The sequence below is a fragment of the Natrix helvetica genome (genome assembly GCF_964273705.1).
Source record: "Natrix helvetica genome assembly, chromosome: Z".
NCBI lineage: Eukaryota > Metazoa > Chordata > Lepidosauria > Squamata > Natricidae > Natrix > Natrix helvetica.
Window position 1 is genome coordinate 16,545,227 of NC_138554.1, and position 15,683 is coordinate 16,560,909.

A 15,683-nucleotide genomic window follows, 5' to 3' on the forward strand; every position below is an offset into this window, starting at 1 on the left:
ATTGAGAAACTACAGGAGTCTCAGGGACCATTCTCCGATCAGGATAAAGTCCCTCTGCAGATGGAAAACGATGAACGCCTAAAACCTACTTTAGATCCTTCCAGCTGTATCTCTCTAAGCGAGGCTGATGGAGAGAACAGTGGTCCCCATGGAGATCATCCCCCTGTACCCATTCGTGCGCTTCCACCACCCCTTAGCCTCCATGGCAACAGCAGTCATGGAAACATTGAATTCAACCCTACAGTTCTAAGAAGTGAATCCAATGTCTGCTGGGAGCAAGTAACTCCAGAGAAAGAAATGAGTAACTGGAATCAGGTCGGAGGTGATCCGGTCAACAGAGTTCCTATGATGAATGTGGTGCTTTCAGACCTCCCTGGAGGAACCATGGAAGGTGTTCTCAAAGATGAAGAAGAGGAAGAGGAGGAGGAAGAGGATGAAGAGCTGTCCAGTTTCTCTTCATTACTTGCTTCCAAGCTCAACTTCTCTCCTCACAGCGACCAGCTGCTTCTCACCATGGAACAAGGGGACACACTGACCTTTTCACCCATGGATCTTGCAAAGCAAGTTAAGCCAAGGCATTGCGCCAAGGGTCAATTATCCCAGAATGCCAGCCCTCTTGCAAACACCAACTTGGACGTTAATGCATCGGTCCATCGTTATCACAAGAGGAAGAGCAACGTCACAGGGACTCGAAGGAGCAAGCGTCTTCGCAACCAGTAACTCATCAAGTGTGTTGTCATCAACCATCCCAGAAAAGTCCTTGTTTATTTTTTAAAACCCTGCACTGATAGGTGTCACCTTCATTCAACCCGAGATTCCAGAATCCTATCATTGTTCAAAATACGGCCGGGAAGATTGGTTGGTTTTTGCATCTTTCTAAAAAGTGCTTCTTTTGAAGAAGGACGTCTCTCCCTCACACCCATCCACCCCAGTTGTTCCTGCTTCTTAGCCAATTAAAAACAATTTTAAATCCTTCGGCTGTCTCTGCAGGAAGGAGTCAGAAGCCGTTTAATTTCTGCTCATTTCAGAGAGTTAAAAAATGGTTTGTTCTTCCTACGTCCATCTCGTACTGAACATGGGTGAACTGTGGATGGAAGAAAGGCCCAAATAAAAAGGAGAGAATGATTCCTAACAAGTTGGAGAATGCCTAGTGAGGCAACAATGCTGATTTCATAAACTATTAGAAACACAGAGAGGATAAAAAAGGGAGAAATAACAACTGTTAAAGAGAAAACCACATTTTGTTGCTTTCAAATTTATGAGGCAGGAAAGGGAATTTTATAATTTGAGAAAGAATGAGGGTCTGCTTAGTATTTTTAGCACAGCAGCCTTTCCAAAACTCAGTGTTTCTAAGCGCAGTGGCTGGGGATAAGGGGAGGAGTGGTCGGGGACAATGGATAAAATGGTTATACCCACATGGAGGACAGCTAGATGAATGAGAGCGGCTTTATGGCTTCCAGGAATGGAACATTTGTCTTGGTTTGGACAATTTAAAAAAAAAGAAAAAATAGTCCTTGAATAATATGGGAACATTTCAAGAAAAAGTAAATAAGGAATTTTCCAATAATCCCAAACTCTGTCTTCTTGTTTTCCACCACAGCTATATTTCAATCTGTTCTCACCTACGCCTCCCAAGAGCATGAACAAACTCCTTGTCCCGACAAAAAACCTTTTATTAATTTACTGTAAATTCTGCTCATTCTCTTCCAGCAAAGTTTTTCAATGGAGTATTTACAGTCACAGACCTTATCTGGCTTAGAGAACTGACAGGCCGATATCTGCAAAATCTGGCAAGGAGTCTAAGAAAGTCACAAACCAATTAAACGAGACTAATTGTCTCCTGCAAACTCCACTCCCCTTTCGCTCCTCTTTTATTTCCTTTGGGAGGGGCCATTCATTGTCCACCTGTGGCCTTCCTCCCAAGTCGACCCCTGTTCTTTAGCTGTTCCCTTCGTCTGGCAACTCTGTGCATGCGCACACTGGGAAGAGGCTCCAGCTGTTCGTCAGCCTCACAGATGTCTGACTCTGAAGGCAGCTGATAACTGGCATACGGCTCTGGCCCCCACTCTGCCTCTGACACAGAGCCCTCATCAGAGCCTTCCCCAGACTCCAAGATTGGCCCAGGTTCCTCCCCAACCCCCTCACTGTGCGGATCTGCTGCCAGCTCTGCTGGCAGACCACAACACAATTAAGCAGGTCAGGACAGTAAAACCAGTCTCTTATTCTTAGCAAAATTAAAGTGACCAGGAAGGTGTGTGGGCAAAAAAAAAAAAAGTAAGAGTGAAGTTTCTCCCTTCCCAATAAGTGAATTTTGAACAATGCCCCAGGATGTTATACAAATAGTCCTCGACTTACAATAGTTCATTTAGTGACTGTTTGAAGTTACAACGGCACAGGAAAAAATTAACGTTTTTCACACTTATGACCTTGGCAGCACCCCTATGCCCACGTGATCAAAATTCAGATGCTTAGCTGGTTTGTATTTATGATGGTTGCAGTGTCCTGGGGTCACATGGTGCCTTTTTGCGATCTCCTGACAAGCAAAGTCAATGAGGAATCCAGATTCATATAACAATCATGTTACAAACTTAAAAACTGCAGCGATTCACTTATCAACGGTGGCAGGCGAGGTCATAAAATGAGGCAAAATTAACTAAGTAACCGTCTTACTTAACAACTTGTGTGACTAATTTAACAACTGCAGTGATTCACTTAGCAACTTTGGCATGAAAGGACATAAAATGGGGCATAAAATTCACTCAACAAATGTCTCGCTTAGCAATAGAAGTTTTGGTCTCTCAATTGTGATCGTAAGTCGAGGACTATCCATAAATGCCATATTCCCACTGGTTAGGTAGTAGGGATACTTTGCAATATTTAATCTTTTGAAATCCTGAGTAGAATGAAAAATTCAGACTGCAAACAGTTGTCTCTGTATCAAACCCTTTAAAAAAAAAAGTCCAGGAACCATCTTTGTTTTAAAATGTAATACATATATATATATATATATTTATATTTATTATAGAGATATAGATGTTTATCTTATATATAAAATAGCACTTTCTTATATTTTACAAAACAGAAAATGAAACCCCAAAAAACGATGCTTATATCCTCTTTCGGTTCATCCTTCCTCTCGATGAAAACGAAACAAAACTCAACAACGTAAAATAAAGGATAGGAGTAAATCCTAGCCCCTTGCCCTCCCCCAAACAAAACTCTAAAGTAAACCCAGAGAAGCCCCGATTCCCCCAAAAAACTGCGGCTGTGATTTCCCCATTTTCGTTTGCCCTGAGATGGGGAGGGTGGGGAGAGGCCCCAATCCGCCTAACCACCCCGACAGCAGGGAGCAAGCAAGGAACAGGCTCTGTTGTGGCTAAAGGTGTGTGTGGCATGTCTGTGTGTGTGTGTGTGTAGGGTTGTTCTCACGGTTGTTGGATACACATGGCTTAAGAGGCAGGGGAGGGCTTCAGTCACCCTTGCTTTTGGGAGAGATGGCGGAGACACCGTTAGCATAAGTGGAGGCTTGGGCACGCTTGGGGAGAGCGCAGGCTGGAGGGGGGTGCAGGTACGTGCTGAACAGACGGGCATAGTCGGGGTGATGGAGAGAGAAGTCCTGGAATTGACCTGGTTACAGAAAAGAGGAAAACAAATTGCATCGTTATAAAAAGGACCTATCATAGGTAGCATCACAAAAGGTAAGTCTCTCTTGAACCAAGCATGACTTTCGATCAGGGGGCCACGGCCCATGATAGGACTGTGGCCCAGAGGTGGTATTCAGCAGGTTCGGACTAGTTCTGGAGAACTGACAGCGGAAATTTTGAGTAGTTCAGAGAATGGGTAAATATGACCTCTCACTGGCCCCGCTCCCATCTATTCTCTGCCTCCTGAGTCAGAGCTGATCGGGAGGAAATGAGGATTTTACAGTATCCTTACCCTGCCTGCCCACCAAGCCATGCCCAGAGAACCAGTAGTAAAAAAAAAATTGAACCCCACCACTGCTGTGGCCTATTGGCCACTGGAGTGCCTGGCCAGTGCATTGATGTATGTGTAGCACTCCCCATGTGTAGCATCACCGTGAGCACTATGTGGGCCCTAGTGTCAAAGCGATTTACAACACGGATACTGCGGTCGCCACAAGCATCACGCGGGTGCTCGCGGACCCTTTCACACACGCACATGCATGCATAAAGGCAACTGGCCACCCCCCCTCTGGGCCACAAACCCAGAAAGATTGAGGAACTCTGCTTCAGATGACCAAAAGAAAGTCCTAATTCCAAAAGGCAACTGGACATTCTTGGTTTTTTTTCCTTGGAAAGCGTTTTGCTCTTCATCCAAGAAGCTTCTTCCGTTCTGACTGGTGGAGAATGGAAAGATTTATATTCTTTGCAGTCATCTGGTCCTTATTTCTCATTGAGGCCCCTTGGAGGTTTTTCTGTACCCTCAGGGTCACCTGAATCAGAGTTCAAATATGTGTGGAAAACAGGGGATAGGTGTCCAGTTGTCTTCTGGGAAACCACCTTTGGAACAACCATGATCTTACATCTGTGATGGCTAACCTTTTTGTCCTCTCCTACCGAAAGAGCGCACACACCCACACCCATAATGCAATGCACACACGACTCCCCGCACCCCCTCCGCACATGCGCACACGGCACCGACACCACCCCATGGCCCATTTTGGGCCTAGCAGGCCTTCCTGAACTGTCCTGGAACCAAACATGGGCCACAGGGGGAGGGCGTTGCACCCCCTGTCAACTGTTTTGGGCCTAGCAGGCCTCACGGAAGCCTCCTGGAACCAAACAATGTGCCACAGGGGGAGGGCGTTGCACCCCGTCAACTCTTTTGGTCCTAGCAGGCCTCACTGAAGCCTCCTGGGACCAAACAGTGGGACACAGGGGTGGGCGTTGCACCCCTGTCAACTGTTTTGGGCCTAGCAGGCCTCACTGAAGCCTCCTGGAACCAAACATGGGCCACAGGGGGAGGGCGTTACACCCCCTGTGAACTGTTTTGGGCCTAGCAGGCCTCACTGAAGCCTCCTGGAACCAAACATGGGCCACAGGGGGAGGGCGTTGCACCCTGTCAACTGTTTTGGGCCTAGCAGGCCTCACGGAAGCCTCCTGGAACCAAACATGGGCCACAGGGGGAGGGCGTTACACCCCCTGTGAACTGTTTTGGGCCTAGCAGGCCTCACTGAAGCCTCCTGGGAACAAACATGGGCCACAGGGGGAGGGCGTTGCACCCTGTCAACTGTTTTGGGCCTAGCAGGCCTCACGGAAGCCTCCTGGAACCAAACAATGTGCCACAGGGGGAGGGCGTTGCACCCCGTCAACTCTTTTGGTCCTAGCAGGCCTCACTGAAGCCTCCTGGGACCAAACAGTGGGACACAGGGGTGGGCGTTGCACCCCTGTCAACTGTTTTGGGCCTAGCAGGCCTCACTGAAGCCTCCTGGAACCAAACATGGGCCACAGGGGGAGGGCGTTACACCCCCTGTGAACTGTTTTGGGCCTAGCAGGCCTCACTGAAGCCTCCTGGAACCAAACATGGGCCACAGGGGGAGGGCGTCGCACCCCCTGTCTATGCTTTTTGGCCTAGCAGGCCTCACTGAAGCCTCCTGGGACCAAACAGTGGGCCACAGGGGGAGGGCGTTGCACCCATGTCAACTGCTTTGGGCCTAGCAGGCCTCACTGAAGCCTCCTGGAACCAAACAAGGGCCACAGGGGGAGGGCGATGCACACCCTGTCAACTGTTTTGGGCCTAGCAGGCCTCACTGAAGCCTCCTGGGACCAAACAGTGGGCCACAAGGGGAGGGTGTCGCAGCCTCTGTCAACTCTTTTGGGCCTAACAGGCCTCACTGAAGCCTCCTGGGACCAAACATGGGCCACAGGGGGAGGGCGTTGCACCCCCTGTCAACTGTTTTGGGCCTAGCAGGCCTCACTGAAGCCTCCTGGAACCCAACATGGGCCACAGGGGGAGGGTGTCGCACCCCCTGTCAACTGTTTTGGGCCTAGCAGGCCTTTCTGAAGCCTCCTGGAACCAAACATGGGCCACAGGGGGAGGGCGTTGCACCCTGTCAACTCTTTTGGTCCTAGCAGGCCTCACTGAAGCCTCCTGGGACCAAACAGTGGGACACAGGGGTGGGCGTTGCACCCCTGTCAACTGTTTTGGGCCTAGCAGGTCTCACTGAAGCCTCCTGGAACCAAACAGTGGGCCACAGGGGGAGGGCGTTGCACTCCCTGTCAACTGTTTTGGGCCTAGCAGGCCTCACTGAAGCCTCCTGGAACCCAACATGGGCCACAGGGGGAGGGCGTTGCACCCCTGTCAACTGTTTGGGGCCTAGCAGGCCTCACTGAAGCCTCCTGGGAACAATCTTGGGCCACAGGGGGAGGGCGTTGCACCCCCTGTCAACTGTTTTGGGCCTAGCAGGCCTCACTGAAGCCTCCTGGAACCCAACATGGGCCACAGGGGGAGGGTGTCGCACCCCCTGTCAACTGTTTTGGGCCTAGCAGGCCTTTCTGAAGCCTCCTGGAACCAAACATGGGCCACAGGGGGAGGGCGTTGCACCCCTGTCAACTGTTTGGGGCCTAGCAGGCCTCACTGAAGCCTCCTGGGACCAAACATGGGCCACAGGGGGAGGGCGTTGCACCCCCTGTCAACTGTTTTGGGCCTAGCAGGCCTCACTGAAGCCTCCTGGAACCCAACATGGGCCACAGGGGGAGGGTGTCGCACCCCCTGTCAACTGTTTTGGGCCTAGCAGGCCTTTCTGAAACCTCCTGGAACCAAACATGGGCCACAGGGGGAGGGCGTTGCACCCTGTCAACTCTTTTGGTCCTAGCAGGCCTCACTGAAGCCTCCTGGGACCAAACAGTGGGACACAGGGGTGGGCGTTGCACCCCTGTCAACTGTTTTGGGCCTAGCAGGTCTCACTGAAGCCTCCTGGAACCAAACAGTGGGCCACAGGGGGAGGGCGTTGCACTCCCTGTCAACTGTTTTGGGCCTAGCAGGCCTCACTGAAGCCTCCTGGAACCCAACATGGGCCACAGGGGGAGGGCGTTGCACCCCTGTCAACTGTTTGGGGCCTAGCAGGCCTCACTGAAGCCTCCTGGGAACAAACATGGGCCACAGGGGGAGGGCGTTGCACCCCCTGTCAACTGTTTTGGGCCTAGCAGGCCTCACTGAAGCCTCCTGGAACCCAACATGGGCCACAGGGGGAGGGTGTCGCACCCCCTGTCAACTGTTTTGGGCCTAGCAGGCCTTTCTGAAGCCTCCTGGAACCAAACATGGGCCACAGGGGGAGGGCGTTGCACCCCTGTCAACTGTTTGGGGCCTAGCAGGCCTCACTGAAGCCTCCTGGGACCAAACATGGGCCACAGGGGGAGGGCGTTGCACCCCCTGTCAACTGTTTTGGGCCTAGCAGGCCTCACTGAAGCCTCCTGGAACCCAACATGGGCCACAGGGGGAGGGCGTCGCACCCCCTGTCAACTGTTTGGGGCCTAGCAGGCCTCACTGAAGCCTCCTGGGAACAAACATGGGCCACAGGGGGAGGGCGTTACTCCCCCTGTGAACTGTTTTGGGCCTAGCAGGCCTCACTGAAGCCTCCTGGAACCCAACATGGGCCACAGGGGGAGGGCGTTGCACCCCCTGTCAACTGTTTTGGGCCTAGCAGGCCTCACTGAAGCCTCCTGGAACCCAACATGGGCCACAGGGGGAGGGTGTCGCACCCCCTGTCAACTGTTTTGGGCCTAGCAGGCCTTTCTGAAGCCTCCTGGAACCAAACATGGGCCACAGGGGGAGGGCGTTGCACCCCTGTCAACTGTTTGGGGCCTAGCAGGCCTCACTGAAGCCTCCTGGGACCAAACATGGGCCACAGGGGGAGGGCGTTGCACCCCCTGTCAACTGTTTTGGGCCTAGCAGGCCTCACTGAAGCCTCCTGGAACCAAACATGGGCCACAGGGGGAGGGCGTTACACCCCCTGTGAACTGTTTTGGGCCTAGCAGGCCTCACTGAAGCCTCCTGGAACCAAACATGGGCCACAGGGGGAGGGCGTCGCACCCCCTGTCTATGCTTTTTGGCCTAGCAGGCCTCACTGAAGTGTCCTGGGACCAAACAGTGGGCCACAGGGGGAGGGCGTTGCACCCATGTCAACTGCTTTGGGCCTAGCAGGCCTCACTGAAGCCTCCTGGAACCAAACAAGGGCCACAGGGGGAGGGCGATGCACACCCTGTCAACTGTTTTGGGCCTAGCAGGCCTCACTGAAGCCTCCTGGGACCAAACAGTGGGACACAGGGGTGGGCGTTGCACCCCTGTCAACTGTTTTGGGCCTAGCAGGTCTCACTGAAGCCTCCTGGAACCAAACATGGGCCACAGGGGGAGGGCGTTGCACCCCGTCAACTCTTTTGGTCCTAGCAGGCCTCACTGAAGCCTCCTGGGACCAAACAGTGGGACACAGGGGTGGGCGTTGCACCCCTGTCAACTGTTTTGGGCCTAGCAGGCCTCACTGAAGCCTCCTGGAACCAAACAGTGGGCCACAGGGGGTGGGCGTCACACTCCCTGTCAACTGTTTGGGGCCTAGCAGGCCTCACTGAAGCCTCCTGGGACCAAACAGTGGGCCACAGGGGTAGGGCGTCACACTCCCTGACAATTGTTTTGGGCCTAGCAGGCCTCACTGAAGCCTCCTGGAACCAAACAGTGGGCCACAGGGGGAGGGCGTTGCACCCATGTCAACTGCTTTGGGCCTAGCAGGCCTCACTGAAGCCTCCTGGAACCAAACATGGGCCACAGGGGGAGGGCGTTACACCCCCTGTGAACTGTTTTGGGCCTAGCAGGCCTCACTGAAGCCTCCTGGAACCAAACATGGGCCACAGGGGGAGGGCGTCGCACCCCCTGTCTATGCTTTTTGGCCTAGCAGGCCTCACTGAAGCCTCCTGGGACCAAACAGTGGGACACAGGGGTGGGCGTTGCACCCCTGTCAACTGTTTTGGGCCTAGCAGGCCTCACTGAAGCCTCCTGGGACCAAACATGGGCCACAGGGGGAGGGTGTCGCACCCCCTGTCAACTGTTTTGGGCCTAGCAGGCCTCACGGAAGCCTCCTGGAACCCAACATGGGCCACAGGGGGAGGGCGTTGCACCCCTGTCAACTGTTTGGGGCTTAGCAGGCCTCACTGAAGCCTCCTGGGACCAAACAGTGGGCCACAAGGGGAGGGCGTTGTACCCCTGTCAACTGTTTTGGGCCTAACAGTACTCACTGAAGCCTCCTGGAACCAAACATGGGCCACAGGGGGAGGGCATTGCACCCGTCAACTGTTTTGGTCCTAGCAGGCCTCACTGAAGCCTCCTGGGATGAAACATGGGCCACAGGTCATGGACCTACATTATTGAGAATCTCCAAAGGTTTCTGAGCACCAGAATGCTCTGCAGTTCCTGTCATAAATGGCCTACCACTTGCACTGTTTTTCTAGGATGTGTTTTTGACTTCCTAGCCTATAAATTATTCTGTGGTTTTCCTCTCCAAGAACCAAGAAGGTCAAACACTTGACTCCCCCCCCCCGCCCCCCGATCAGTCCAGATCACCAATGGGTTGGCCCAGGCAAAGATGCCACACATCCAGTTCAGCCCCTGCTGACTGCTTGGGTAGGTTTTATGACAACAATACAGAAGTATGTTTGCCATTTGCTTTCTTCCAGGATGTTTTTCAGACTTTCCAGCCTTGCCTACGGCCCCGAGACATGGGAGCAGTCGTCTGTCCAACAACCTGCCAGGTATAATTTGGCCCTGCTGTTTTTCGAGATCAGACCAACTCACTTAGATGCTGCTCCCTTAGGCCCACAGCCAGCTGCATGACTTTGGGCCAGCCCTCTTCTCTCAGTCCTTTGAAGAAGGCAAACAACTCCCAAAAATGTTGCGAAGAAAACCGCAGGGTTGTTCTGCAACCACCACTTTCTATGGGGCCTACATTTTAGAGCTCGCATATGGATAGTCGTTTCTCTCCTTATTGGGCACCTTCCTTATTACTTCCATGATTAGAGGCACAGGCAACCAGAAACCATCTTTTAAACCTTAGATCTCCTACAGCCACAAGTAATGTGGCAATGATACCTCAGGGGTCCTTAGTGTTCTCTGAACTTGATTGTTTTCTTGCAGACATTTTCTTACTCAAACTAGGTCACATCTGTTCTGACCTAGGCTTCCCCAAAAAGCACGAAGCAGATTCCTGGTCCTGAGAAAAGCCCTTTTATTAAACGAATGTGAATTCCTCTCATTCACATTCAGCAAAGGCCTGGTAAACCGTCTTTCAAAAGTGAATTTATGACCACAGACCTTATCTAGCTTGGAAAGCTGCCATGTAAATATTTTCCAAACGCAGCGTTGTGCAAGGAAAGACTTGGCACAGAGTCTCTGAGATTCACGGACAGATCTTCAGACTCCTGAAACGAATGAATGAACGAACGAACGAATTGTTTCCTGCAAAAGACTGCTCCCCTTTCACTTCTCTTTTATTTCCTGTGGGAGGGACCATTCACCGACCACCTGTCCTTTACTCCCAAATCAACCCTGATTTCTTAGCTGTTTTTTCTTCTGGTAGCTCTGCACATGCGCACACTGGGAACAGGCTCCAGCTTTTCCTCTGTCTCACTGCTCTCTAGCTCCGAAGGCAGCTAAGAACTGCCAGATGGCCTGAGCCCCATCTCTGCCTCCGACGCAGAGCCCTCATCAGAGTCTTTCCCAGCCTCCAGGACTGGCCTATGTTGCTCCCCAACCTCCTCACTGTCCGACTTTGCTGCCAGCTCCGCTGGCCGTTGCGGGCTGCAACAACATCTAGTCTAGCCCTGATAATGTTATCTAGTTGGGTAAGGAAACAATCAAGCACAGAGATTACCAAGGACCCCTCGTTTCAACCCTGATATATTAATGTTTTCCTTTCATGATTCTTCAATCCTTTGGGTGATTGCTGAGGGTATTGAAAGACAAAATGAACATACTAGGTTTAAAAGAGGCTAAGCAAGTGCATTTCTGCTCACATTTCCTTCTACACTGCAACCCAGATAACTATAAATGAAAGAGTTGCCATTTCAACCAAGGAAGATGATCTTGGATGTCTCCACGGCATACAGAAACAAGCTTTGGAGTGGGACATATGGCCTAGGAGCCCCCTGAAATTTTCTCATCCAAATTGTGCTTCCCTCATGGTGCTTACATATTATATCAGTGGCCAGAAAGTAAGAGTTTTCCTCTTTCTCAACTCCCCGTATCCCAGTGGTGGGTTCCTAGCAGTTCGGCCGAACAGGTAGTGCTTTGGCGACCTCGGTCGCTGGAACTGGCAGCGACCCAGGCCTGCCATGCCCCAAACTGGTTCTCTCAGCGGTGCCATAGGCACCGCCATCTTGTTTTTTGGTTCTGTGCATGTGCAGAACAATTTTAATCATACTGTGCATGCCTATACAGCGTGCATCAAGCTCACATGCACACACGGCACACACTTGAGCGAGCCAGCAGTAGTGCCTGCCGAAACCCACCCCTGCCATATCCTTTCCATCTCTGTTTCTCCCATGATTTGCTGCATGGGTTTTGAACATCCTTTGGGTGGCCTACTATTATACACACAGTTGGGTGTTTCCTTCCCATGCTGTCATTTCTTCTCCCTGTCCCAACTCACCAAGGGTAAGCCCGTCCCGGCTGTGGTCCTCGGTGCAGAGTCGGCCATAGAGTTCAGTTCCGTCCACAACTGGAGTGCCCAGCAGGAGGTGCAAAATGGCACAGAATCCATCTTGGTGCAGACAAGAGGTTCCTGTCTTGGCCTCCACCTCTGAGAATAGCTGGTTGACAGGAAAGATGCCAATAAATACACAACTGCATATCATATTAGCATTTCACTATAATCTATACATAAAAAAATGGATGTGCGTCTCACTGTTATGTTCCAGCGTAACTCTGGAATGCCTTGAGCAATTTCAACTACATTTGGTACTGATGACTTACTCCCTGGAAAAAAATACTGTGAGGGTAAGACACCCCTAACAGTTCTTGTGGTGTGTGTTCTGTTACGATACAGCCTACTATGCCTTAAAATGGCTTCTACTGTACAGCGCCGTGGAGTTGCCATGGTAACGGCTTCATAGTACTCCACGAGAGGGCTCCCTCTGGTAATGGAGGGAAATCCATTAGAAATTACGCTTGCGGTGGCACAGGGAAAACATTTTTGACGAATTTAACTGTCGCTCAAATCAGGGCTCAGAGAAGCTCTTGCCATCGTCTCTTCAGGAATTGTGGCAATGTTAATGGAGGGAGGGAGGACAGCCCATTCCGCACTTACGTTGCCACTTGGCATTTCCATTCCTGTCTAATTCAGGATTGGGATAAATAAATACCCAGGCAACACTGGGTTATCAGCTAGTTCAATATAAAGAAGAGTTTGACAAAGGAATGAAACTGAAACACATTTCACAAAAGGTATCTAGTTCCGACGTTCACCGCTCCATCTTCTTTAAATCTACAGTTCCTACTGATCTTTTCTTTTGATGTCCATGCTAATGGCCACCATGTCTTCCACTCTTTAGGTTCTGTGTCTACCAACTTGCCCTCTTCCATATTTTTGACCTTCTCTCTGACAAAATACTCTGGATGTCGGACTTCACTCGCCACCCAGAACTGGAACCACTCCAAGAAATTCACAAGAATCCAATACAAGTAGTCCTCAACTTACAACAGTTCAAAGTTACAATGGCACTGAAAAGAAGTGACTCATGACCATTTTTCACACGACCGTTTTAGCATCCCCGTGGTCACACGATTTAAAATTCAGATGCTTGGCAGCTGACTCATATTTATGACGGTTGCAGTGTCCTGGGATCACGCAATCACCTTTCGCGACCTTCTGACAAGCAAGTTCAATGGGGAAGCCAGATTTAAGTAAGCACAGTGTTACTGGCTTAACAACTGTAGTGACAACAACTGTGGTGACAACAACTGTGGCCAGAAAGGTTGTAAAATGGAGCAAAACTCACTTAACAACTGTCTCATTTAGCCACAGAAATTTTGGGCTCAATTGAGGTCGTAAGTTGAGTACTATCCGTAATTTCTGGCGAGTGATGTTTACAAAATTAGCAAGCCATGAGGAAAAATTTCTAGGGACTGCTGTGTTTGAAGAACAAGCTCTATTTCTCTTGAAAACTTTATGGACAGATCCCTGTAATTTTCTTAACAGCAATATGAAAGTGGCTTGATATCGGGTGAAATGCTACCGGTTCGAACCAGTTTAGCAGAACCGGTAGTAACAAATGCTACCGGTTCAGGCGAACTGGTATTTCCAACGGTCAACTGTGATGCGCAATTTATATGAGCTATGATTGTCGGATTTCCTGCTTTCTAGCTAATCTAAATCGCGTGGCATAGCTGATCGTCAGAAATACTGCAGATTTCCCCCCCCCCGTAGCAGATGCGTTTAGTAGTAGGCTCCGCCCACCCAGTTGGACATCATCACGTTGTTTTTGATGCTCTGTGCATGCACGGAAGGTCCTGCACATGTGTGGAGGTGGCGCATGCCCTCACATTTGCAAACCGGTAGTGAAGGTACGTTGATTTCACCCCTGCTTAATACCTATGGAGATTTCTCACGACTATCGGGTCACGACTATCCCAAAGGCGCTTTTTCATCCCTGTTGGCTAGGGAATCTTGGGAGTTAAAGTCCTCACACCTTCAAGATGTCATGATTGAGAAACACGGAGTTAGTACTTGGATGGGGAGTACCTTGACATGCCAGGGCTACCCTAGAAAGTTAAAAAAATGCCAAAAAAGACAGTGGCAAGTGAGTTTCATGTCCCAAAGGTGCTTTTTCAAGAGGCAACTGGACTTTCTGGTTTTTCTTTGAAGATGTTTCACTTCTCATCCAAGAAGCATTGAAGACATCCAAGAAGCTTCTTGGATAAGAAGCAAAACATCTTCAAAGAAAACCAGAAAGTCCAGTTGCCTCATGTCTCCTTTGGGACATGAAAGTTGCTTGCTACTGTCTTTTTTCTGAATTTTTTCCCCCCCAACTTCCCTGACATATTCTGGCGCTCCCTGCCCAAGAACTAACTTGGTGATCTCAAGTGTGGAATCTTGAAGGTGTGAGGACTTCAGCTCCAACGGTTGTTTTCACTTACCTTCCCCAACGGTTCGCGAATGTGTCTGTGAGTGTGCCCTTTCCACGCATGCGCCTGGCCTTCCGAGCATGCACTTTGCTCAAATCACGTGATTTCTGCTACCGGTTCAGATGAACTAGTCAGAACTGGCTGAATACTACCTCTGTTCAGCTACAAGAATTCCCCAGCCAGCAGGGATCCAAGTCCTTGCTAAACATCTCACCCAACTGTCTGCAAGCTCATTTCCTCTGCCTCTCAAAGCTAATCAGAGCCATTACCTCAAAAGCCCGACGTGTCAGTTGCTGTGGGTCATGTTCTCCCCGTAGAGCTTCTAGGGCTAAGGCCACTTCCCGGGCATCCATGTTTCCATGGGAATCCTGGGAATCAAAGCAGGAAGTATGAAAGAGTTGCTTAAGCCTCAGAGAGTCACGAACCAATTAAATGAACTAATTGTCTTCTGCAAACTCCACTCCCATTTCACTCCTCCTTTATTCCTTCTGGGAGGGGCCATTCATCATCCACCTGTGGCCTTACTCGCAAGTCGACCTCTGTTCTTTAGCTGTTCCCTTCGTCTGGCAACTCTGCGCATGCGCACACTGGGAACAGGCTCCAGCTGTTCATCTGCCTCACAGATGTCTGACTCTGAAGGCAGCTGATAACCGTCAGATGGCTCTGGCCCCCTCTCTGCCTCTGACACAGAACCTTTATCAGAGGCTTCCCCAGCCTCCAGGACTGGCCCATGTTCCTCCCCAACCTCCTCACTGGCCGAATCTGCTGCCAGCTCCACTGGCCACTGGCGGACCACAACAGTGCAAATAAGACAAAGGGCGAATAAAGAAAGCACTTTAGTCTATGCACACAATACAGATAGTGCTCAACTTAAAACAGTTCATTCATTGACTGTTTCAAGTTATAACAGCACTGAAAAAAGTGAGTTATGACCTTTTTTTCACTTATTACCATTTTTTCACACTTATGACTATCACAGCATCCCCATAGTTGCGTGATTTGCATTCTGATGCTTGACCACTGCTTCCTATTTACGACAGTTGCAGTGTCCCCAGATCATGGGAACCTCTTTTGAGGCCGTCTGAGAAGCAAGGTCAATGGGGAAGACAGTTTCACTTAACAACCGGTGTTACTAACTGAATAACCGCAGCGATTCACTTAACCACGGTGGCAAGCCAGGTTGTAAAATGGGGCAAAACTCAAACTTAATCCACAGAAATGTTGACCTCCCTTGTGGTCCTAAGTCGAGGACTACCTGTACCCCTCTTCCTGTTCTAGCTTACCTGCTGGAAATAGACGCAGATCTCTTCCACAGCTTTAGGACAGGACAGTCCCAGCCAATGGGCAAGCTCATTTGGTCCCACCTGCCCTGAAGTGCCAACAGGAAGCGCATCCAAATTGTGTTTGATCCCCTCCGTTAGGTATCTGTTGATTGAGATATTTGCAAAGATGAAAAGGAGCGAGGGCAGGAAAGCTTGTCAGTCCCCTTAATAGTATCAGCCACGAGAGGCCTCTGTCAGGTGCAAGAAACCAGGAGCTGGGATAGTGTTGGAAAA

At 50.5% G+C, this 15,683-nt stretch overlaps 1 protein-coding gene across 4 annotated transcripts in view; it reads right to left on the reverse strand.

Moving 5' to 3' along the window:
• The window catches only part of LPCAT4 (lysophosphatidylcholine acyltransferase 4), a 70,869-nt gene that overhangs the window by 6,912 nt on the left and 48,274 nt on the right, over positions 1 to 15,683 (reverse strand). For 2 of the 4 annotated variants that reach the window (XM_081971746.1, XM_081971747.1), the window contains exons 11-14: positions 15,411 to 15,552; positions 14,397 to 14,495; positions 11,654 to 11,813; positions 3,478 to 3,627 (exon numbers count right to left, since the gene is read on the reverse strand). In XM_081971746.1, the coding sequence (XP_081827872.1) occupies positions 3,478 to 3,627; positions 11,654 to 11,813; positions 14,397 to 14,495; positions 15,411 to 15,552 (551 nt within the window). Of the gene's footprint in view, positions 1 to 2,972; positions 3,628 to 11,653; positions 11,814 to 14,396; positions 14,496 to 15,410; positions 15,553 to 15,683 lie in introns of those variants that run through there. The other 2 variants (XM_081971748.1, XM_081971749.1) reach the window with 2 other exon arrangements.